Source organism: Tachysurus fulvidraco, chromosome 3 (assembly GCF_022655615.1).
Source record: "Tachysurus fulvidraco isolate hzauxx_2018 chromosome 3, HZAU_PFXX_2.0, whole genome shotgun sequence".
Classification (NCBI taxonomy): domain Eukaryota; kingdom Metazoa; phylum Chordata; class Actinopteri; order Siluriformes; family Bagridae; genus Tachysurus; species Tachysurus fulvidraco.
In genome coordinates, this window is record NC_062520.1 from 20,839,714 (window position 1) to 20,863,176 (window position 23,463).

At 37.1% G+C, this 23,463-nt stretch overlaps 3 protein-coding genes across 10 annotated transcripts in view; 2 read left to right on the forward strand and 1 right to left on the reverse strand.

Moving 5' to 3' along the window:
* Positions 1-124: 124 nt before the first annotated feature.
* Positions 125-14,501, reverse strand: smad10b (SMAD family member 10b). Of its 3 annotated transcripts, XM_027149501.2 has the most exons (13): positions 14,482-14,501; positions 8,508-8,625; positions 7,725-7,969; positions 6,197-6,371; positions 5,814-5,837; positions 4,640-4,834; positions 3,930-4,160; positions 3,653-3,757; positions 3,503-3,556; positions 3,219-3,402; positions 2,837-3,005; positions 2,127-2,265; positions 125-1,974 (listed from the first exon to the last, which is right to left on the reverse strand). In XM_027149501.2, exons 3-13 carry the CDS (start codon positions 7,959-7,961, stop codon positions 1,763-1,765), a joined length of 1,725 nt encoding a protein of 574 aa, XP_027005302.2. In that variant the 5' UTR covers positions 7,962-7,969; positions 8,508-8,625; positions 14,482-14,501; the 3' UTR covers positions 125-1,762. The 3 variants fall into 3 exon arrangements, with proteins under 3 accessions (XP_027005302.2, XP_027005304.2, XP_047667345.1); XM_027149503.2 differs by lacking the exons at positions 8,508-8,625; positions 14,482-14,501 and adding an exon at positions 8,087-8,355; XM_047811389.1 differs by lacking the exons at positions 8,508-8,625; positions 14,482-14,501 and adding an exon at positions 8,056-8,089.
* Positions 13,674-17,835, forward strand: chtopb (chromatin target of PRMT1b). Of its 4 annotated transcripts, none has more exons than XM_047811404.1 (6): positions 13,674-13,827; positions 14,500-14,572; positions 14,713-14,863; positions 15,299-15,443; positions 16,229-16,327; positions 16,648-17,835. In XM_047811404.1, exons 2-6 carry the CDS (start codon positions 14,511-14,513, stop codon positions 16,833-16,835), a joined length of 645 nt encoding a protein of 214 aa, XP_047667360.1. In that variant the 5' UTR covers positions 13,674-13,827; positions 14,500-14,510; the 3' UTR covers positions 16,836-17,835. The 4 variants fall into 4 exon arrangements, with proteins under 4 accessions (XP_047667360.1, XP_027005307.1, XP_027005309.1 ...); XM_027149506.2 differs by having other exon boundaries at positions 13,675-13,827; positions 16,645-17,835; XM_027149508.2 differs by having other exon boundaries at positions 13,747-13,832; positions 16,645-17,835.
* A 5,307-nt stretch (positions 17,836-23,142) lies between these two features.
* Positions 23,143-23,463, forward strand: part of npr1b (natriuretic peptide receptor 1b) — a 42,729-nt gene continuing 42,408 nt past the window's right edge. For 2 of the 3 annotated variants that reach the window (XM_027149158.2, XM_047811371.1), the window contains exon 1: positions 23,145-23,369. The gene's annotated coding sequence lies outside the window, so the exon portion shown is untranslated. Of the gene's footprint in view, positions 23,370-23,463 lie in introns of all 3 variants that reach the window. The other variant, XM_047811372.1, reaches the window with a different exon arrangement.

The window sequence follows — 23,463 nt, forward strand, 5'->3', positions numbered from 1 at the left end:
TCCGACACTGCTTTCTAGCAGCGATTGATGAAATGTTACTAGAAAAATTAACAAGTGTGAATACCTAAGACAATAAACGCTTTCATTCAACACCGAATTAAATGAACAATGTAGAAGAAACAGATACAGTGATAAACGTACATGATTTATTGAAATTCATGTATAATTAAAGACTGGTCTTTGTCCAAAGCTGTATTTTGTAATTCATTAATTGTCATCGCAGACTGTCATACCTTAAATTATTTAAGAAAGACTGTACAATACTTTTCAAAGTACTGAGTTAAAACAAAGTTTTAGGTTCAATCTATGCCTTTAATAACGTTTACAAAGATTAAGGGAAACCTTGTTAGGTTTACCTTATTATAGCATCCAGCAATATTATACAAGATTGTAGTGTGCAAAACCAGTTAGCATACACTTTTATATGACTTATCATACCTTTGGAGTAAAGCTTGTGTGGGGTATTTGGTGCTTAGTTTATGCTTCCACTGATCACTATGGCTAATGTGCTTGCAGCCACTTAAAGAACTTCTTCTATAAATGACTGTTTTTTCTTGGTTCAGGAATCCTGTTAAAAATAATGCCATACTGACATCATTACTGCTAAGTCTTTGTAGATTTCTGTATATTTAAAAATCGTTCAGACACAAACTTTGATTATATTTGAAATAATTAGTCATTCTATGAAGCTGGTTTCAAGTAATACCAATAACAACTACATGGCTCCTAAATGTTTAAATAACTGAAGAATGTTCATCAGGGAGCATTTCATGCTTGTGGATGACACACCTGAATGACAAAGAGAAAAGAACATCAATGCATCTTACAAAAAATGAACTACTTTCTACTAAACTGCTTTAAACTGCCTGAAACTTCTAAAAGTCTTGACTAGTTAAGCCTGTGTGTTAAAACAAATGAAATCGGTAATAAACTAAAAAAAATTTTTTTTGCATAGATTTATATAACAAAGGTACTCATTGGTAATAAGGCACAAAATGTCAGAGTTGGGGTGGAACAGAAAGAAACACCTAAACATTCTAAAAGACATGAAGCATGAACATGAACAGAAAAACAATATGTATTAAACGTGATAAAAATGATTGCTTTGTTTACTCCGAGTTGTCATTTTCTGTGCACTCTAAAGAAGCTGCCATTTTGGTTTTGCAGCATATAAAATGCTATACATCCATTTTGGCATTAAAACAATAAAATATTTTTCTCTAATTATTCAGGATTATGTACTTTGGTTTCGTTGAATAAAAATACTTTTCTTAAATACTGTCCCAGAGTTACAAAAACGCATTGTAACAAAAGTATCTATACGTAGCCGAGTTTGGTGTTTGAGTTACCACTGCTCTGACAGAATAACTCAGCATTTAAAATTATATCCTGGGCCAAAAATACCATGCCTCATTAGGTTTTGTTAGGATGACCTGCATATTCAACGTTTCACCAATTCCAGGGACTCCTGTTCACCTGTGCCTTAAGAACATCTTTCTCTGGTCTTTATTTCCATGTGAGTCAACGGTCTTATGATTGGACTATACACTGGTCAGGACTAAGGTCCACTCAGTCTGCTGGCCATGGCAATGGAAAGCTTGCATAAGTGTCTGCCTCCTTCCATGAGTCACTGTCTGTTCACGTGGGCATGCTGTGTATGCGGGAGAAGCTATGGAGCATATCATCATCTCTCCATCTCTCCTCCATCGTTCCCTGTTGTGGATTCTTCTGAGATGCTGTGTTTGATTAAGCTGTTACCAGGTCAGTTGGCAGGGCTGGGCTCAGCAAGGGGCATGGTGTGTAGCACTTCGTCCAGCAGCTGCAACGCCCGGTGGAGATGCACCTCTATCCAGCATGGTGTTTGTTTAATGCTTTGGCGTGGGTAATCCGGTCCCCAACCCTTCACAAAGCTCAGACGCAAAATACACAGCCGACGCAAATCATCAACTCCTATTCCTGCTGCAGCAGAAAAACCTGAGAAGAGACAAAACAATGCAGACAAATACTCCTAAAAAACACATTACTTGATAACTACACTACACCCAAATAAAGACCCTATATCAAATGTAAGTGCATGCATTAGCCATTATGGTATGGTATATCTATAATTTAAAAAACAGACTCACTGATGGCAGGGGCAATGCCCCCTACACTGCCAGGTCCTGGAATATTTCCAGCCACTGCTGCAGCCTGTGCAGCTGCAGCTGCCTGTGCAGTTGCTGCTTGCTGCTGCATCTGCCTATGGCATTGACGAAGGTCAAATACCTAGACAGTTAAAGTATGAGGGGGAAAGGGTTGGGAGGATAGAAAGAACAGGAATTACATTCAATTTGTGTCTTGGTACATTTGTTGTACATTTCCAAAAGAATTTACTCTGGATTATTCATCCCTGACTCTATAACCACACTGCACATACAGTAGGCACATTCCTCACATCACTGATCCCATAACAACTAACAATGCACACAATATGCATTAATATTATATCCATTGCTGTTAAAATGTCTCAGTATCGGAAAGGAGCAGTCCAGTGGTATAATGTAATTGACAAAATAATCTTACAGCCTGCTTTATGTTTACCTGATATACAGCTAAGAGGCAATAAACAACTACTGCAGCCATTGATTTATTAAAACACAGAAATGAATTTTAATTAGCTGTGGGTCCTTTACAAGTTGGTGCATCAGAGCTTCCAACACAGGTAACAATTGCCATGGCATCACCAATAATATACTAATAATACCTGGGTTTATAGCTTTAAACTAAACCTTGTCCAAGAATGAAAGCATTTTTCAACAGTTTAGTACATATTTGTTTGATGCAGTGATGTTTTTACTTTCACATAAGCTCCTGGGTAGATTTTGTGCACAGCATCCCCTGGTGCTCTTCCTGCCTCCCTGTCCAGGTAGTAGCTCTGCACAAAGACAGCATGATCACTGAGACATCGCATCCATACATCTCCTTCCCCACGACACTCTAGCTGTACACCTTTACCAATGTGGAGCCTGAGATAGGAGAGAGACCCAGAATGTTCAGAAAAAATGTCAGTTATGATGGAAACACTTATTGGCATAGTACAAGAGTGAAGCTCAGCAAACAATAAAAGAAAATTAAACCAAATCATAATGAAGGTTTGAAGGTATTTAAGACTGTTTAAGACTCCAGTCCGTTTGCATACAGTTTTATGTAGTTACACAATGTTTTGTTTGAACTCTCACCGTGCTCGTTCACTGGCATCTGTGCGATGCACATTGCTCAGCTGCCCCAGACAGAAGCGGTCTCCTCCGGATGGATCCACATAGCCGTCTATAGTTACCAGTGGGCAATTAGCCAGGACCTTAAACATCTCCCCCACCTGGATATCCATCTCAAAGTATGAGATTGAGCACCAGAACTCTGGACCTTGAGGTAAACATGAGAGAAAAAAAATTCTGAATACAAGACATTAGAGAAATGTATGGCCTAAAATTTTAAGTATGTGTGTATGCACAGTTGAATGTACCTGGATGGTTGGAGACTGGCTGTGGGTATGAGGTTGGAGTGTGATGTTGAGACCCTGATGAGAATGGTAAATAACAAAGATTATAAAGATTGCTTCTACATAAACATTTTAGATGCCAGAAAGAATAAATGAAAGAAGTGATTAACATACAGAAATGACCAGTGTGGTGGGGAGGACCCTGCTGGTGACTCCGCCCATTCTGCTGGGACCCCATTGGTGTATAGGAGGCAGTGCTTGTGCCTGTCCAAGTTGTTGCTGTGATGTTGGAGAAGACAGGTAATTTACACTAGTATTTTAAGATATGATATTCTAAAACAAGCCTGATATTAGCAACAATCTTATCTTGCCCCTATGCTAAACTTCAGAAATATACATAAACTTTATTTAGAGTTTTTTTCAGAATTAAGTCTCTATTGCCATTACTCACTGTGGTAGGAGGTCTGTGCCTGTGTTTGTTTCGGGGTGCTGTAATCACCCTGACTACAGTGATCTACATCACGTTGCGGGGCTGAGGTCTTGCTATGTGTTGTTGTGTTTGTTGGTGTGTGTGTAGGGGTGGTGGGGGGAGAGCAGGATGCCATAGCCCTGCTTTGAGCAGAGGCGATTTGTAGTAGGCCCTCTGGATGGCTACCTTGCAAGGACATTCTGGAGCTGCTCGCTACACAGAGACAGACAAAAATCACTGGCAACCTTCTTACAAATTGGCAAATATCTAAAATGAAATATTCATGATATATGTACATTGTAGAACATGGAAATAATATATAAGTTTTAGGGCACCTTATTTCAATATTTAAATACCTCTTGCATAATTAATCTACAGTGATGAGACAGGTCAGATTATTCAGAGAGACTGTTCAGCTCTTTACGGGTCACAGAAACGCTGACCAAGGATAGATTGTTGTAATAGTATGATCAACATCTGTTTCTTATTTATATTACTGTTTCTTCTTATTATTATTTTTATACGAAATAAAAGTTCTACAACTTTATTTGTCCCAATTTAAAAATACACTGCAGAGATTGTGATTACAGTGCAAGATAAGTTGTTAAAACTTTTATTTACTATGCCCAACTGTATCTAATCTCAAATAGTGTCATGAACACAAGGTCATAGGATCTGTTAGTGGCACTTACAAGGTGGTGAGAGGGGCAGGCTGGGGTAGAGGGTTACTGAAGGAGGGATATGACGATGGGTCTCTGGGGGCAGCTGGAGTGGGGGCAGCTGTTGGCTGTAGTGCTCTGGGCCATGATGATCCTGCTGGGATGACATTCTGGGTGGAACATCCATCTGAATACAGTCGTGTATATACTCTTCCTTTATTGGCCTTTCTGTGGTGGGCAAGAGGCAGCAGAAAGTTATGGAATCTAGATTTAGTATGGCCTGGGGTCAAGAGATTTGCTTGTAGTGAAACCTGCACTGTGTCAGCTTAATCTGTCCGGTTCTGTTGTACATGCCACATGATGTGTGTGTGTGTGTGTGTGTGTGTGTGTGTGTGTGTGTGTGTGTGTATATATATATATAGGAAATCGCACATATATTCATCTACACCACTGGTTAACAAAAAGCTGCCAGCACTGAATAAATATTTTGTCATGTTATGCATTGTATAGCTAAGCAAGCTTTAATAGTTGGTCATAATTATTTGTAAATTACTTTTGAAGTACTCTTTATATTATAGGATTATTATCCAGTGTTTAATACTTTTATATATTTAAAATAGCAAAGCCAGTAACTTCAATGAATTAAGCCAAAAATGTAGATCGTTTTCATCCAGCATTAACAAAGTGAAAACTGAGTGGATTAGGGAGTGTGTATAAAGCATAAGGCGTGTGTGTATAAAGCATAAGGTGTTTTGCTGTGAGCAAACAGATTACTCTGCGACAGAAGTGATCGTCTATCATATTCCAAGGAGATTGTATATAACTGCTATAGATTCCGGAAATACTGGAAACTCACACTGAAGCAAGGATTTGTCCAAATAATTTATAAAAGGATTTATATAACTTGCTTTTTGGAATATCACTGTTTACCGTGTGGTTACAACCAGCTAGCTTGCTGGAAAATCTACATAGGCTTTCTGTACCTTACCTAAAAGTATAGTCAGATCAATGTTTTCCACCTACAAATATGCTCATGCAGCTCATCCAACAGCTTACCACATATATATTTTGCAAAAAACCTTATGAATATGAAGCTTTTTGATAAAAAATTAAAACTACCTCTTGCACAGACCCAATCATTTTGCACCAGTCGGATATGTGACAGTAAACAGACACAGACATCACAAATAACGTTTGACTTTCTTACCTCCGGAATGCAAGCTTAGTCCAACTGCACAGGAAAAAAGCAGAAACAGAAACAGCAAAACACTTGCTGTAAAAAGGTCACTTGGCAAAAATGTTAATATAGTAACATGTTGACTGTATTTTCTATACTGAACATTGTATTTTGCTATGAGAATCTGGTTTGTTTTGGAGTGTTTGAATAATTTATATCATTCTGAGATTTCTATATACTTTCTCTATTCGGTTGATATAGAAATTATAAAAAAAAAAAAAATCCACAAATTCCATTTAACCTTGCCATATATCAGTTTTGCATCTGCCTTTCTTCTCTTAAGTCATATTAGCATAGTGAAACAGTAATCATATTTTCCTGTTACTATGTTTTTCAATGATGACCACACATACCTATGCCTGGAGACACCACTCGTTCATAGTGATATGGGTTGACGCATACGTTGTCGTATTTGAGATCGAAGGCATACTGGCAGAATTTGACATGTTTCAGCTCGTTTTTGTGGAGGTCTGGCCAACGCCACAGTCGAGCATATATGACATGAGGAAAGCCTTTTCGCCCTGCTACCTGCAGAGATATATGGGATGGGGATGTTAGAGTTATGACAAGGTTTTTGCGGAAGAAAACCAACAAGAGGAATTCCAAAACGATGTTTGTGACTATAAAGCTAACAGGGAAAAGTGTATGAAAAGTAGCGGAGAAAAGATGAGCAGCTAACGTAATGTTTTTAGCAATTACCATCACTTTCTAAACATCCAGACTCTCTGAATGAAAAATAAGTTAGTGAGAAAAGTATAAAGGACTATAACAACAAAATAAAGTAAAAAGTAAAAACAGAGCCTGATTCCTTACAGTGAACACTGAGTTCATACACAGCCTCCAGCTCTAACCCTGCATGATTCAGCCTTTCCTACAGAATTTTCTTAACTTGTGAAGGACAAGTTAACAGAGATAATGTCATGTGTGTATTTTGTAAATATATAAAGGAAGATAATGGTAAAACAGTATCAGTCCTAAATAGTAAAGGCTATAGGAGAACAAACTGTTTTGTTTCCACCCAAAGAGGTAAACTTCCAACCAGAATTCACACGAGACAAATGAACTCTTACTAAATACACACACAGTGTGTATTTAGAAGTGGACCAACACATCTTCAATAAACACACTGCCTAAAATATAGCTTAGAAATACTGTGAACACATGCCTAAAACTTGTGTAGATTGTGTACATACTTCAAATAATAACACTCTTAGACACACACACACATACTAAGACTCCGAGACAGACAGGCCTTAACTTAACCCTGCCCCTTTCCTGTGTCTCAGACAAAACAACCCTCTCTCCCTCCACCCCTCCTTCTCCCACTCTCTCTCATTCCCTCACTGTCTGCAGCTGGGGGAGGGGAAGGGAACTCTCAGTCTCTCTTCTCTAGTTGTTTCTTCATCAGCCAAGAATACACAACAACCATACACATGTCAGGAAAACAAAATGGTGAACAGAACAGATACAGACTATAATTCTGAACAGAACTGGTGTTATGTCTTGTCTGTCAAGAATTCCCACTTTAAAGTCTCTTGTCTTTTGGAGATCTTGGCATTCGTTTAGTCTACTGGCAAGAGTGAAGCTGATATGTGTGAAGTTTTTGAACTTTATGAAAGCACAATTAAGTTCACAGCAGTATCTGCTCTGTTATCAGTGACGCTGCTGATCAGACTGAGTCCAGTCTAAACAGAGGGAGAATGGCATATGCACAGGATTACACCATGGTAGCGTTTCGCAATGTTTTCCACCGGACTAGATCAAAGAGCAATCTGCACTTGTGTGAAGTAGAAGCACCTAATAGTGTTTTATAAAGTCAACTCTATACCATAAACAATAATATCTCACTCAATAATTGCCATTTCATGTTAGTGCTCAGACCTGCAGTCTGCCGTCTAGTGTCCTCTGGATGGTGACACATTTGCTGGGGTGGACACCGTTTGTGGTGATGGCGGTTATAAGAGAATCCAGCTCATCCTTCTTCTCTTTAAGTTTCTTCACAAGGCTCTCGATGGCACGCTTGGCAAATCCCTCATTCTCTCCACCTTGCCGGTGGCACATCAGACTGTGAACGATGCTCAAACATGCATCACTACTACTGGGAGAGTTAACTGACATAGCTGTGCCTAGATAGGGATAGAAGAAGACACGGAATGAATTACAAATCAACTCAATACTTTAAAAGGCTTTTAAAAAAAACCTGCCTGTATACCCCAAACAAAGCAGAGCATATCTGTGCTAACTTTAGGTATCCTGGCAGGTCCTCTAGATCAATGGCAGGAGATGAAGATTTATTTAAGAGCAAATAAACGCTGTCATCACGTCTAGCAGTGTGAGGTTTACTTAGTTTGTCTTAGCATTAACAATATTAGTTCACGTTCACATGCACAAGCCTTGTGATCAACTTAACTTCTTGTTATAAAATTCTGAACTTTTTCCACATGCTATGGTTGTGAATAAAGGTAAGCCTCATTATAAACTCCTAGCAAATCAAGTCAGCTAATTATAATCAAACTTATTACATGCAAGCCTATGCAATGTTCATGTCAGAAAAAAATCCGATCAGTTCTAATCTACTATTAAATCGTTCATACACATAAATATATAGCAAACGAACCAAAGACAGTTCGAGTAAACTATTAAGTGAAATAAAAGTGCGCTTACAGGATTGAGGTGTCACGTGTATAAATGTCCCTAAATATTTTTGCTGTCTCCTCCTCCGTCCCTTTGGTGAAGTTCTGCGTGTCTCTGTTTATCTGTCTCGCGCCCTCATTCGCACATCCTGCCGCTCCCAGAGAGAGAGAGAGAGAGAGAGAGAGAGAGAGAGAGAGAGAGAGAGAGAGAGAGAGAAGGAGCGAGGTAGAGGGAGGTGAGGGGAGAGAGAAAGAAAGAGAGGGAGGGTGAGAGAGAGAGGGAGGGAGGGAGGGAAGGAGGGAGGGGGATTATAGTGAATCCAGCCAATCATTACACTCTTCTGAGCCAGACAGACTACACAGAATCACAATGAACAGTGACGTTGGTGTCTGTCTCGGTCAAAATTTCATTAGGATTCAGCGCACACGTGACATAAAAACCTAATAATATGGTACAGTATACTTACTACAGAAAACCAGACGTTGGGTTGTGTGAGCTAGAGTGTACCTATCTGATAGCATACAGTGGAAGCCTAGTGTACTGAAAACAGTTTGCAGTCAGAACCTTCATAATCCTGACTGTGACTTTTTCTTTTCTTTTCTTTTTTAATTATATCGTTAGTAGTATTAACCATGTTTAATTGTGGGTTGTTTGTTTGTTTGTTTGTTTTATCCCCATCAGGTAGTATAGTAGACATTTTTAGCCTGAGGCACAACTACATGCAACTTCAGAATAAATATTTGAATAATATTCAAATTCTTTTAAATTCAAATGTAAAAAGTCCAATGTCACGAATCTAATTCCATAATTAATAATAAGAATAATATCTATGGGAACCCTAGCACCTAGTGCATAAGTATGAAACTTGCACTGCACAGTTCCACTTTATATACTATTTACACACCATACTGCACATGGACACTTTAAGGACAATCTTCAAATACTATACACATTTATGTATATGCATATTATGCAGATATATACATTATTTCTTCATCTATATTTTCATATTTTTATATAGTTTTTCTTATATAGTTTTCTTATACAGTTTATACTTGTTATTATTTTTATTCTTATTTTATTTATTGCTTTTTATATACTTTTTATATATCTTTTTTATTCTTATACCAGACAGTGTCATAAAGCATTTCACTGCATATCGTACCCTGTACTGTATGTATGTGTATGTGACAAATAAAATTTGATTTGATTTGATTTGATTTGAAGTGAATGATTAGGCTAAAACAGTCACACACAACCCCGTACATAGGATAACAAATGTAAAGAGTCACAGAATTTAAATTACATTCAGAAATGTGACTAGTGTGTATGTGACTTAATTTGTAATCAATGAGCAGAAGAAAAAAATGTTTAAAAATGAAAAAGAAACCAGACATTTGCATAAGATTAGATTGCCTTCACAGATTGCAAAGCACAGAGGTTCCTCAAATATTAAGAATGAAAGTGTAATTTAGTAAAAAAAATTATTTTCTACATATTATGTTGCAGAGCAGAGCACTCAGGGCTCCATGCATTAGTATGTTTAGTTGGATAGGTGGGGGGCTTGCTTAGCTTCCTGCCCAGGAACCCAAAGGAGTCACCTAATTTTATTACTTTGCTTACTATAACATTTTACTGAGGTAGGGCTATTGCTGCTTTTCCTCATGTTTGACAGTGCAGTCTGGTGGTATACTGTATCTATCTTCAGATACACCCTATATCTCTAACTTTGTTTAGCATGAGAAGGCCACCAGAGATGATGTATTAGCCTGATTCTTGATAGGTTTTTCTACCCTGATGTATTTGATAGATTAGGTGATTTAAAATAAATCTAGCCACAGGAGTTGCAAGCCAGTGACTTCTGTGCCGGTCCCAAGCCCGGATAAATAGAGAGGGTTGCGTCAGAAAGGGAATCCATTGTAAAACATGCCAAATCAAAAATGGGAATCATCAGTGGGAATTCCATACCGGTTCGGGTTAACAACAACTGCCACCAACACTGTTGACCTACTGTTGTGCCGGAGGAAATTGGACTACTGTTGGTCAAGGAAGGAGAGGAGGGAGAAGGGTTTGAAGACAGAGAGAGAAGGGGAAAAGCAGGTGGATAGGTCAGAGAATAGGGACTCTTAACATTGTTAAGAGATTGGTAGAGAGCTGGCAGACATGATGGAGAGAAGAAAGGTATATATACTGTGTGTGCAGGAGACCAGGTGGAAGGGTACATAGGGTGCAAAGTATGTAGAATTGGAGGGGGATACAAATTGTTTTATTATGGTGTGGATAGGAAGAGAAATGCACTACTGATGGATGAGTTTGTGAGGAATGTTTTAAAGGTGAAAAGAGTGCCAGACAGGGTAATCAGTTTGAAGTTAGAAGCTGAAGGGGTGATGTTAATGTCATCGGTGGTTATGCTCCGCAAGTAGGCAGTGAGTTAAAAGAGAAGGAGAGATTCTGAAGTGAGTTAGATGAGGTGATAGAGAGTTTTCCCAGATGGGAGAGAGTAGTGATTGGAGAAGACTTCAACGGTCATGTTGTTGAGGGGAACAGAGGTGATGAGGAGGTGATGCGAAGGCTTGGTTTTAAGGAAAGGAACCTAGAAGGACAGATGGTGGCGGAACACTTTTTTTCAGAACAGAGAGGAACATAGAGCGACATGTTAGAGTGGAGGTAGGAGTATGCAGGTAGACCACATTCTATGTAAATGATGCAGAGAGAGATTAGTGACTGCAAAGTGAGTGAGTAGGAGTGAGTGTAGCCAGACAGCATTGGATGGTGATGTGTAAGATGTCTCTGGTTGTCAGGAAGAATAGAAGATCAAGTGGTGGAAGTTGAAAAAGGAAGAATGTTGTGAGGAATTCAGACAGTAGCTGAAAACGGCTGTGGGTGTTCAGGAAGAGCTTCCGGATGTCAGGAAAACTACAGAAGAAGGGATCGGGGAGATCGGTAGGAGGGTGCTAGGTGTGCCTTGAGGAAGAAAAGAAGATAAGGAAACATGGTGGTTGAACGAGGAAGTACAGGACAGCATTCAGAGGAAGAGGCTAGCTAAAAAGAAGTGGGATGTAAAAAGGAAAGTAGAAAATAGACCGGATTACAAGGAATCACAGCGCAGAGTAAAGAGGGACATGGCAAAGGCCAAACAGATACAGTAGCATACGATGAGTTGTATGCCAGGTTAGACACAAGGGAAGGTGAGAAGGACTTATTTAGATTAGCCAGACAAAGAGATAGAGAAGGGAAGGATGTGCAACAGATAAGCTTGATTAAAGATAGAGATGGAAAGGTGCTAACAGACGAGGAGAGTGTGCAGAGAAGATGGAATGAGTATTTGGAGAAGCTGATGAATGAGGAAATGAGAGGGAAAGACGGAAGGAAGAAGTGGCTATTGTAGAGCAGGAAATAGCAAAGATTAGAAATGATTAGTTGAAGAAGGCTCTAAGGCAAATCAAAAGTGGAAAGGCTGTTGGTCCAGATGACATACTTGTGGAGGTGTGGAAGTGTCTAGGAAATACAGCAGTGGAGTTTCTATCTATCTTGTTTAACAGGATTTTAGAGAGTGAGAAGAAGCCTGAGGAATGGATTAAAAGTGTTTTGTGGCTTCAAGCTCAGAAAGAGTGCTACTGATGCAATTTTTGTTCTGAGAATGTTAATGGAGAAGTACAGAGATAGTCAGAAGGAGCTGCACTGCATCTTTGTGGATTTAGAGAAAGCATAGGATCTATGGTACTGATGGTGGATGTAGGGCTACATCAAGGATCAGCTTTGAGTCCCTTCTTGTATGCTATGGTGATGGACAGGTTGACAGATGAAGTTAAACAGGAATCACCATGGACAATGATGTTTGTGGATGACATTGTGATCTGTAGTGAGAGTAGAGAGCAGGTGGGGGAACACCTGGAAAGGTGGAGGTTTGCTCTGGAAAGAAGAGGAATGAAAGTTTGTCGTAGTAAGACAGAATACATGAGTTTGAACCAGAGGTAAGGAACTAGCACAGTGAGGTTACAAGTGGCTGAGGTCAAGAAGGTGCAGGAGTGTACGTATTTTGGTTCAACTTCCCATGCAACAGGAAGTGTGGAAAAAAGTGCAGAGGCGAATGCTAGAGGGCTGGAGTGGGTGGACAAAAGTGTCAGGAGTGTTGTGTGACAGAGAATGTCAGCAAGATTCAAAGGAAAGGTGTACAAAACAGTAGTGAGAACAGCTATGTTGTGGGTTAAAGACTTTAGCAGCGAAGAAAAGACATGAGGCAGTGATGGAGCTAGCAGAAATGAGGATGTTGAGGTTCTCTTTAGGAGTGACAAAGATGGACAGGATTAGAAACAAGCACATCAGAGGGACAGCTCACTTACATGTAATTATGTAACAGTATGACTGAATGTCAGTAATGCTAAAGTAAAGTATACCCCCAAATTGTATAAATACTCAAGTATTTTATGTTCCTAATGCAAATTGTTATGCTAATGTCCAGACAAACACAGGACATTTTTTTTGACCAATTCACAAGGTTAAGAAAAAGTTCTATTTTTGAAAGTAATGTTAGCAATATTCATGAAACATTCTGAAACCATTCACAGGGATCTCTTATGGTTAAATAATTCATTCACCAACAAATTCAGGATCGGATCAAAATTTAGTCTGCTCTCAAAGGGCTAATGGGTATTTGTGCATCAGTATGACATAGCCAATGGCCAACAGCCCATGTACAGCAAAAAACATGCCCTTTATGGACAACCCACATGAGTGGAAAAATGTTTCAAACCTTGCCTGGCATCTATGCAATTGGTTTGACATCACAAATGTTCTGGAAAAACAACTTGAGATACATAACAAAATGTAATAAATGGATTAAAATAATATATTTATCACAAGATCACCTAATTCAATTATATTAAATCTAAAGATATAGACTATATAGTAAATAACTACAGTAATACAATTAGGGGGGTATGCAGGGTTTTTGGCAAAGGTTTGGCTTTTCTGACTCTTTTTGCTGAATTTTCCTTATCGCAGATATATTGTTGAATTAAATACAGTCTTACAGTTTTAATGTTATGCTGTGATTTCACTAGAGCTAAGCAGAAGTACTAAACCTATAACTGTGACATCATGATATTTTCTTGCCAAGGATAAAATAACACTCCAAGCGTATACATGTAGGTCAATTGAGTGAAGTTTATAATCATGAGACACAGAGTAAACACTAGAGGGCGACTTGGAGTTGGACTGAACTGAACCATCCATAAGGATATAGTCAAAATATAGAGCATTCTGATGCTAATATACTTCACCCCCTTAACTAGTAGGAGTGTTGTATGCAGCCGGGGATCACAAAGCACACGACACACCTGCGAAGTTTGTGAGTTAAGTGAAAAAAAACCCCAACATATTTCTAAATGTTACAGCGGGAAGTTTGCTGGGAATTGTTGAAAATGGTCGGCTCGAGACCCAGAGAACCAGGCGACATTAATCTCCTGCACCAGCTTGTTCTGTCCTTGTTAACATCTCAGAGCCATTTACTAAAATTATTAACGTTTCTGCAGCTAGATTTGGTTAAAGCGTGAAGTTAGCTAGTTGAACTGACTCGGACAGAATTGAATAGTTTTTGGTGAACTTAAGGTGAAATTAATTCACTATTTTTTATTAATTAATTAATTTATTTTAACCGAAAAACAAACCTCAGAAGAATAAACAAGGGGAATGTAACTGACATGGCGCTTGATATTGTTAGCAATTTTGCTTATTTTCAAACCCAATATTAATCACTTAATTGCTTGCTAATTATGAGCATTTCTCCCTTACATCTTTTACCTGTTGTGTTATCAGTCATGAATGTGTTAAAGTGTGTTTAATATTGTGGGATTAAACTCGCATTTTTTCCTTTTCTTCCTGTCTATTAATCGATAAACATGCTAGCAGTAGCTAGTAGGGCAATATACAGTAGAGACCAAGGTTAATCTGTCCAGATTAACAATTTATACAGTTTCATTAGAGTTTATAATATATACATAACCTTTTTTCCCTTTTACAGAGTTGTTAAAGATGAATTCACCATGCACAGAGATCTTGCTGAAAAGCACCTCATCCATGTCACTAGATGAGCGGTGAGAATAGGAATAACTGAGGCAAAACGTGTGGAACAATTTGTGCCAAATTAACTTATGGTAAAATGGAGGTAAAAGCTAAAACAGGTGTCTGGGTTGTTTAATCGCAATCTCTTTCTTTCTGTCTTGACATCCTTTAGCTTCACCATGATGATGCATAGTCAGCAGGTGCAATTGGCTGATATCAGGGACACTATGCCCCAAAAGCTGACCGCTTCAGTGGAGAACCAGCGCCTGGTTCAGCAAATGGCCAATCGTCCTTCAGTTCTGGCTGCTCTTCAGAACAAATTGGTGAATTAGTAAAACTAATGTTCTGGTTAATGAAATAATGAAGAGTGATAGCATTCAGCCTCACAGCTTGGGGACTTGTGTTTGGTTTTGAGCTTGCAATACTGTCTGTTTGGTGTTTCGTTGAATGTTCTCCCTGTGCTAGCTTGAGATCTCTTGGGATCCAGAAGCAATTCAGAAAGCATTGGGATGGATGGGTGAAACTGGGGGAAAAATATATTATATTTGTTGCATTCTATTTTCTTATTTTAGTGGTTTCTAAATAGTCTTACATATTGTAGACAATATTTAGACAGAGTTTGAGTTTGTTTTATTCACCGTATTATTAAAGGGTATTCCAGTATATAATGACAGCATCAGTTTCTGTTCCCTTTACTGCTGATTCATTCATATGCTCCTGCTCATCTAATAATGCAACCTTTAATCCTTCACCTCTAGAGTGTGAAGCAACATCAGTGTAAGGGCAGCGTCAAGGCAAGGCTCGGGAGGCCTATGATGAGGAGAGGCTTGCATGAGATGTCTTGGTCTTGGGGAAGACCAAGAGGAAGAGGCGTACTGCTGAGGGGAGATTTGTCACACAGATGTAAGTGGCAATAAATGCTTACTCCTTCACATTTATTTTTGAACACAACTATTGTTTTAAATGTCTTTTCCATAATGCCTTCTGATGTTTATTGAAATCATGTTGGTTGTCTGAGTTTAAGCTATAGCAGGAGTATATTCTCTCAAATAAGCACCAGTGTTGTGATTTGGTTGTAAGCATGAGCCAAACACAAACTTTCCTACAGCATTTTACCACAGAAGCAAATAACCCAGAAGGATTATTTAAGGTACTTTAAATGGTGTTTTTAATCTAGACCATTTCTTGAACAAGAAGTATCTTGTTCTGCAGCAAAAAAAACCCTGTAAACTGGAGGCCAATCTGGACATTTCATTAGCTAGCTGCAAAGCATAACATCCAATATAATTATAACATCTGGTAGATAAATGCTTACCAATAGTCTATTCCTTAAACACTGTATCATTTTCTTACAGCTTAAAATTAGTTGCTGGTTCACCGTCTGTGTCAAAAGTATTTTACTATACGAAGCACTTTTTGTGACACTGATTCCAAGCTGATTGTACTGGTACGAATCAGCATTTATCCACTATATAGGGCATGGATTATTAAACGTATGAATAGTATCACACAAAGTGGCAAATAACTTTATTTGACTAATGAAATAATGTATATTAAAAACTGAGAATTTCTGAATTATTTTGACTTTAAATTTTATATTTATGGGCCATTGCTTTGTTTTTGTAGAGTTAGTTATATAAAGGTCTTTGGCTGTTTTTGTACATACTTGTTCCTGTATAAATTTCTAGTTACAAATGGGAGCCTGATACAACAACAGCATGGATCTTATATAAACAGAGGAGGACCGACCCAAAGTAGAGGACTAAGAGGAGCTCTCAGAGGCAAAGGTAAAAGATCTAATAAAATTAGAAAATGCTAGAATTATTCACTGAATGCACTATACATTAAGGTGGATATTGGCTTCAAGTTAACTTTTTAATTCAAATGCTATACAAGTTTTATTTCCATGGTAGTCAGGTTCTGTATATTTCAGTTGAGTTTTGTATTCACCAGCTTTCAGTGACATTAAAAAATGGATTTCTGGTTTAGGGAACACCATAGAGAGCATTCAGAATTTGTCTAGATTATATCTTACAAATAATTTTAAACAATATTGTCAGCAGGAAGTTTTGCTTTTGTATACAGTTTACTTATTGTTTCTCAGCAGGTAGAGCCACACTATTTGTAGGCCGTGGCTCAGCTGGAAGAAGTGCTAGACCAGACTGTCGTACTCTTCCCACTCGAGAGGAGCTGGATGCACAGCTTGATGAATACATGTCCATGACCAAGAGTCAACTGGATGCTCAGCTGGATGCATACATGGCAGAAGTTAACCATGAAGACCTACTTTATTGAAGCTCTTTAATGATTTTGTAGATTATTTTTGTAGTTTCTATATACGGTTTGATATTGTCATGGTGACCTTGTTCGAGGACACTGCAGTGCATTTTTCCTCATTTCTACATTAAAGAAACTTGTTATTGCAGCATGGAAAAAAGAATGGAAAACTCAACTGAAGTGTTGTAGAAGCTTGTACATGAGTCCTGTAGAAAGTTCATATACCAATTATTTTACTATTGATTTTTGGTTCTTATATCTATTCATACAGAAATTGAAAGAATTTGGGTCAGTTTAGGCCACTACAGTTAATTTTTTTTTGGGATGTAGTCTTGATAAAAGGTCTGGACAATTAAAACAATATTCTCTAAGTTTCAAAATGTATAGCAGATAGAGAAGATGAGAGGCAGTACAAGTGTCCACCGTATATACACACAATCTGACATGTTGAGGATGACCCACCTAATTAACTGATCTGTTTGGGGCCAAATGATTTAGTCTTTCTGGTGCTGTGAAAATCTTTATTAAAAAAATAATAATTGTGTATACCTGATAGCTCTGTAATATGTTGCTGCTTCATACAGTATATTGCTTAAATATCCTCAAATATATTCTGAAGCACTATGTATCCTGCATCTACAGCATTAGAACCAAGCACTTTGTCAATGGTGACCAGTTGCTATTGTCATCATTTGCTTTAATCATTTTATTGTAATGCAGCACATCCGCAAAACAACCAGGTTCTGCTTCTAAGTTGTTTACTTGAGGGTTGGTTTGTTTATCACATTTGAAATGTAATTCAATCTCATTACATCACTTGGTTCATGCTAAACATAGTGCTTATGTTTCGAGTTGACTATCAGTCAGAAGATTATGGCAATGTGACGTGTGCTAAAGATCTGTTCATATTTGCTAAACCGTTTCTAGTTTGTGTGCAATATAACCATACACCATTGTGTACATTATTGCCACTATAGCCATATATCTTTCAATTATTAAATGTTTATTCAATAAATAATACCAGACTGTTTTTGTGCACCTGGAGTACACAACTGGAAAAGGTCAGTTACAGTACATCTAGCAAAACCACAGATATTGAAATGTTTGTGAGGTTGAAATAAATTGGTTATCAGCATTAAAACTGCATCAAATGTAAAATTGGTTGACAGTTTCTGTACATGTATTTGTATTTAACACAACCATGTTTCTCCTATGAACACATTTGTGCCTCCACAGAAGATTCTTAAGATACACTTATTCTGTTTTTTTTTATTTTTCACACCTGACAAGTACATGTTATGTGAGGAAACATGACCCAATAGTGTGATTACGACCTGGGATTTCTGCAAAAGAACAAATTGATGTAGGATTTTATTATTTTGTTACATGACTCAGTGTATTTGACTTTAGTGTAGCAAGCTGAAGCATGAGTTCTGCAAAGTCAGTTGTGCAGTGTACTCTACATAATTGCCCCTATAATCATCCATGAGTGTGAAGTACAGCAGCAAACCAGAAGAGTAATTGAGCTTGTCACATTATAGAAGATGGTCTGCTCACAGAGTGCTCAAATGCAATTTGATATGGAAGGCCTTCATTAGGCCTTCATCATGGCCCAGCCTGATGATCACTGACTGGACCCTGGTGAGTGGAGGGGGGTCATTGTCATTCCACTCTGATTGTTGTGGTAAGATAAAAAGTCTGATCTGTTATGTTTTGTGAGGTAAAAAAAAGAATTGTGTTGACCTTATATAATGGTAGTGAATTAGGTCTGGCCCAGTTGTACAGTTGCAACACAGAATGCTTTTATTTTAATATTTTATATACAATATTGGCAGGCTTGCAATGAAGGTGGATTAAAATGAAAACAACAATACTACTACTACTACTACTAATAATAATATTACTATAATCAGGTCTTTGCTCACATGTATACTGAGCAGCAGGTCTGCCATGAGAATCATTAGCCATGAGAATCATTTTTACTTTGAAGGGAGCTGTTTTAAAGAGACGTCAAACCGCTAGATTAATTCACATTCTGAAGGATTTCTTACTATTTCTTCAGGGTTTCTAATTAACCCAAATCTTGTCCATTTTCAAGAAAGTTAATCTGTTTGAAAGGGTTTTTGCTGATGTTTTGGAAGTAAATGTATTTTAGCAACCGTAACCACCCTTTAAGAACAAATTTCACTTGTTCTGAAATACAGTATTAGTGTCATGATAAGGAACAAAGTAATTTTGTAATTCCAAATAATTGTGTAATAAATATAATTGTAATAAACACATTATGCATTTTGCATTTTCTGTAACTGCTTCCTCTCAAATACAATAGAGTAAAAATATATACAGAACTTTTTTTACAGTATCCAATTATTCTCAGACTTTATATTGTGCTGTGCACTTGTAAACTTTCCTGGCTTTTGTGTTTGTGTGTGTGTGTGTGTGTGTGTGTGTGTGTGTGTGTGTGTGTGTGTGTGTGTGTGTGTGTGTGTGTGTGTGTGTGTGTGTGTGTAAGAAATGAGAACATGCTGGATATAAAAATAAAACACAGTAATACAGAGTTTGGCCACTAGGGGGCATAAAAAGGCAATAACATTATCTGTGGGGATAAGCCACATTTTTATATAGTGTTCCTAAAACAATTCTGAGAAATTCTTGAAAATCAAATGATACGTATAATATTACAAAGATAAATGACCTGCTTTAAACTATGTAATGAATCCTCTATGAGGTTCTTGATTCATCAACATCATCTAAACAGTTATAAAGTGTTTCCATATTATTTTATTTCTTCTGTTCCTTTTGTATTGTAGATGTTTTAGTTGGTATTCCTGTTCAGTTCTTAAGTCTGCTTTGTCAGAGATTTTTGAACATTTAAATAATGTATGTATGTATGTATGTATGTATGTATGTATTTATTTATTTATTTATTTATTTATTTATTTTCAGTAACAGCACAGCTCTGACAGTTCATTGCAAACCAATAAAAGGAGAGACATGAGAGACATGATAGACCGGTGAGTGAATTACATTTTATAACTGCAATAACAACATTGCTTAAAACAACAACAACAAAAAAAACATTGTTGAAATGACGTTGTAATTGTTATGCCACATTGCTGTGGTAAAAAAAAATTCAGTATGTGCACTTTGTGATTGTTTTCATATAACTGCTCTATAACAGCATACCCCATAATCGTTTTACAGTGCAGTTCAAAAGTCTGAGAGTACCAAGATAAACAAGTCTATTTATTTTTAATTGAATACATATTTCATTTAATACAACAATTTTCATTTTCAACTTTGTTAGAAATATTTACATTAATTTATAAGTTTCTAAGTATAGGCATATCCCCACAATAACAGTGTGCACCCAAGCTGATAAGGACTCCACAAGTTTGTGCAGAACCTTATGATCCATTCTAGATCAAATCCATTGCTGTGAACACATATACTGTATAAGATATCAGGCATAAGGAACATTGGCTAAATTCTTTAATCAACATCACACCTTAGGCTTAAGCCATGTTTAGTGATTTTCAGTTGATTTGTTTTTGAGTAAAATCAGATCATGTTATATCTGCTTCTAATGAATAAGGTGGTACTAAAAGCAATATTTTGGTTGGACTGCAAACCAATGAATGACTCATTCTCATATGAAAATATGTGCTTACTTCAGTCTTAGGCTTTTACATTTCAAAAATGATATAAGACACACTATATGATACAGCCTGAACTAATTGCGTTAAACAATTTACTGGACAACGCTTCTATTGATTAGAACATTTACTGTACATATGCACCTTCATGCAGTAAAAGTCAATCATGTGGCAGCAGCATCTACATAAATCATGCAGATCAAGTTTCAGTTAACGTTCAAATTAAAAATCATAAAGAAGAAGAAATGTTCAGACTGCTATTGTGCCAAACTGTATAACTCAAAAGCAATTATTCAAAACAATTGCAATAGTTTAATTGTTATGTATGTGAAATTGTACAGTAATATTGGATTTAAATTACTAGAAACTTTATGTATGTATGACCTGATATTGCAATGTGTTGTACAAAAAATCAATATAGTACATTTCTTGATTCGCAATAAATGAATTATTTTTTTCTTATTTACGCCTGGATATGAATATTTCCATGTGGTGTTGTATAAGGGTTCTTAGAAGATTAGGATTACTTAAAACACTAAATCACACTCAGTTAACCATGATTTCAGCACGAAAAATAAAACAGTTCCTGGCATATGGGCGGATGATTAAAGATGTTTGGGGGAAGCAGAATAGTCAGTCAGAATGAGAAGGTTAATGCTTGTTTCCCTTTTCAGTGCTAAAATACAGCCAGTACCAGTAACAGCAAATGTGATTATCAGCACCATTCTGGAAGGTGAAATAAGGTTATGGACAGCTGAATAATTATTGATTTCTTTATTTTCCTTCTACTGTGCTAGCATAGCTGCCAAAGTATTCTGTGAATCTAGTCACATTCTAAATAAATTATTAAACTATTAGATTAATTTTATGCTTTAAGCATAATTTTAAACTATTAGTATATTTTATGATGCTATTTCAGAATGAGGAGGAAGCCCTCTATGCAGGGGTGGGGAAAAATACATAAGCTGTAGGTGCTGACTTTTGATTTTTGTAATTTATGTAGCCTCACCATAACAATAATCTCAGGTAATTACAGAGTATGATATGCTTTCTTAGATCTTCTTTTGTTGGACTGATATTTTTCATTTTCACTGACACGTACAAAGCAAATCTTCAGCAGTGATTGAGAAGGTGCATCTGTAATCCTGGGTGTAATGAACTTGAAGTAGACTAGAAACTGAATAAGCTAACCTGGAGTCCTCAATTTCACTCTGTATATAACGAGAGCTATATTCATATGCATATTCATCCATTCATATTTGTGATATTTTTGAGTTTTATGTGCACCCTGTCTACTCAGCTCTTGTGTAGTGCTCTTGCTGAGTCCTTTCTGTTGCTCTTGTGGCTGTTATAACACCAGATATTCCATGTACTATAAATAAAGTACTCTCTATTCTACTCTATTCTACTCTGCTTAGAGTAGCCACTAATTTCTTTTTTATGTTTTTATTTTTATTTTTTTGTATTTATTTGGTGGAAATATGGCATGAACCTAGCAGGACATTGCAAAACTGAAATATTAACACTGCATAATATGTTTGAAAAAATAAAAATGACAAATGCAGGTGCCTATCTTCCATCAAGTATCTGTGTTTCCCCCACTTTTTATTTTTGAAATAATGCATTGAACAAACCTAATAGTTACACTGTGAAGTATTATGCACTGTCAAGGATACGTTTTCACTGTATTTTTACTTAGATTATCGTTAGGAAACAACGTAATTCTGGTTATGTCAATGGCGTAATTCTGGTTATGTCAATGTTTGTATAGCACTTTCAGAGCTATATTTAAAAAAACGGAAAGAGCCAACTCATTCATGAGCAAAAACACATTGTAAGCCCTAGTGATAAAGGTAAAAGCTGGAGCAGGATGTACAAACACTGTATATTGAAAATAAAATGATAAGTGTGTAACTGTTTGGTTGTGCCACAAGATAAAAGGTTATATTAGCCATTTTCTACAGATGAACAGAAAGCTATATTTTTCACAGGATTTTAATATTTAAAATTTTATTAATGTTATACAACAGTATCCATAACTGATTAAAATTGTCATAAAAAGATGACAATATAATACCAATTTTTTTTCTGGACTGACAGATAGTCAAGGGGAAAACAGAATGCCTAAACTGCAAAAAACACTCCAAGGATAATCTAACATTTTCTTATTTATCTCCAACAGCAAAACAGGAAACTTTCTGGAATTGACCACAGAAAGTGAGATATAATTGGCCAAATTGTGGCCTTTCATCACAATTTACTTATGATTGGGGAAGTAATTTTGACTGTTAACCATTAATTTGAATCATTCATATTAAATAAACAATAGCATTAAAATAATTGTATTGACACCACACACTTGATTATTTAGACAAATAATCAGTTGCAACAAGTCTTGAATCAGGCCACAGCCCCATGATCACTGGAGGGGGCATATTGGGCCCAATATCTGCCATAAAATCATCTAGCATTTAGCCAGCATTAGCCGCATAGGTCTGGCTGCAGGTTTTCATTCCTGTCAAATAGAAGTCACACTTGATTGGAGACAAAACATACTGATTAAACAAGTGGAATCAGCTGGGTTGGTTTGATGGAAAACTGCCCCTTTACTGATAGTTTTAAGCCATGCTATAAACACTTTGTGTGCAGCAGGATTGCAAACTGGTTAGGATGCCAGTCCAACACAAGGCATCATGTGCAGACACACAATCATAGAGTTATTTACACCTAAGGGCAATTTAGAGTCAGAATTCACTGACATGATTTTGGGTGGCTGGAGGAAACCAGAGAACTCAAAGATAGCCAGCAGCCACTATTCCATTGTGCCAACCATACAATGCACTTATACACTTTCAACCAGTTCATGGAATATTGAAAAATGCAACAGATGATAAAGGTTAGTAATGAAGTCTTAAAAGACACATTATTGTGTTAAGTCTGTCTGTGTAATGTGTCTGTCTGTGTTTTCCCCTTGTTTCTGTCTGCCGTCT

Bases quoted from the DNA above. Each gene is read 5' to 3' on its own strand.
- chtopb (XM_027149506.2), top strand. From the start codon at position 14,511: ATGAATTCACCATGCACAGAGATCTTGCTGAAAAGCACCTCATCCATG. The intron at 14,864-15,298 runs GTGAATTAGTAA...CTTCACCTCTAG, and splicing joins CTGCTCTTCAGAACAAATTG to AGTGTGAAGCAACATCAGTG. The intron at 15,444-16,228 runs GTAAGTGGCAAT...ATAAATTTCTAG, and splicing joins GGGAGATTTGTCACACAGAT to TTACAAATGGGAGCCTGATA.
- smad10b (XM_047811389.1), bottom strand. The intron at 3,758-3,929 runs GTGAGTAATGGC...CCAACATCACAG, and splicing joins GGCACAGACCTCCTACCACA to CAACAACTTGGACAGGCACA. The intron at 2,266-2,836 runs GTAAAAACATCA...TTAACTGTCTAG, and splicing joins ACCCAGGAGCTTATGTGAAA to GTATTTGACCTTCGTCAATG.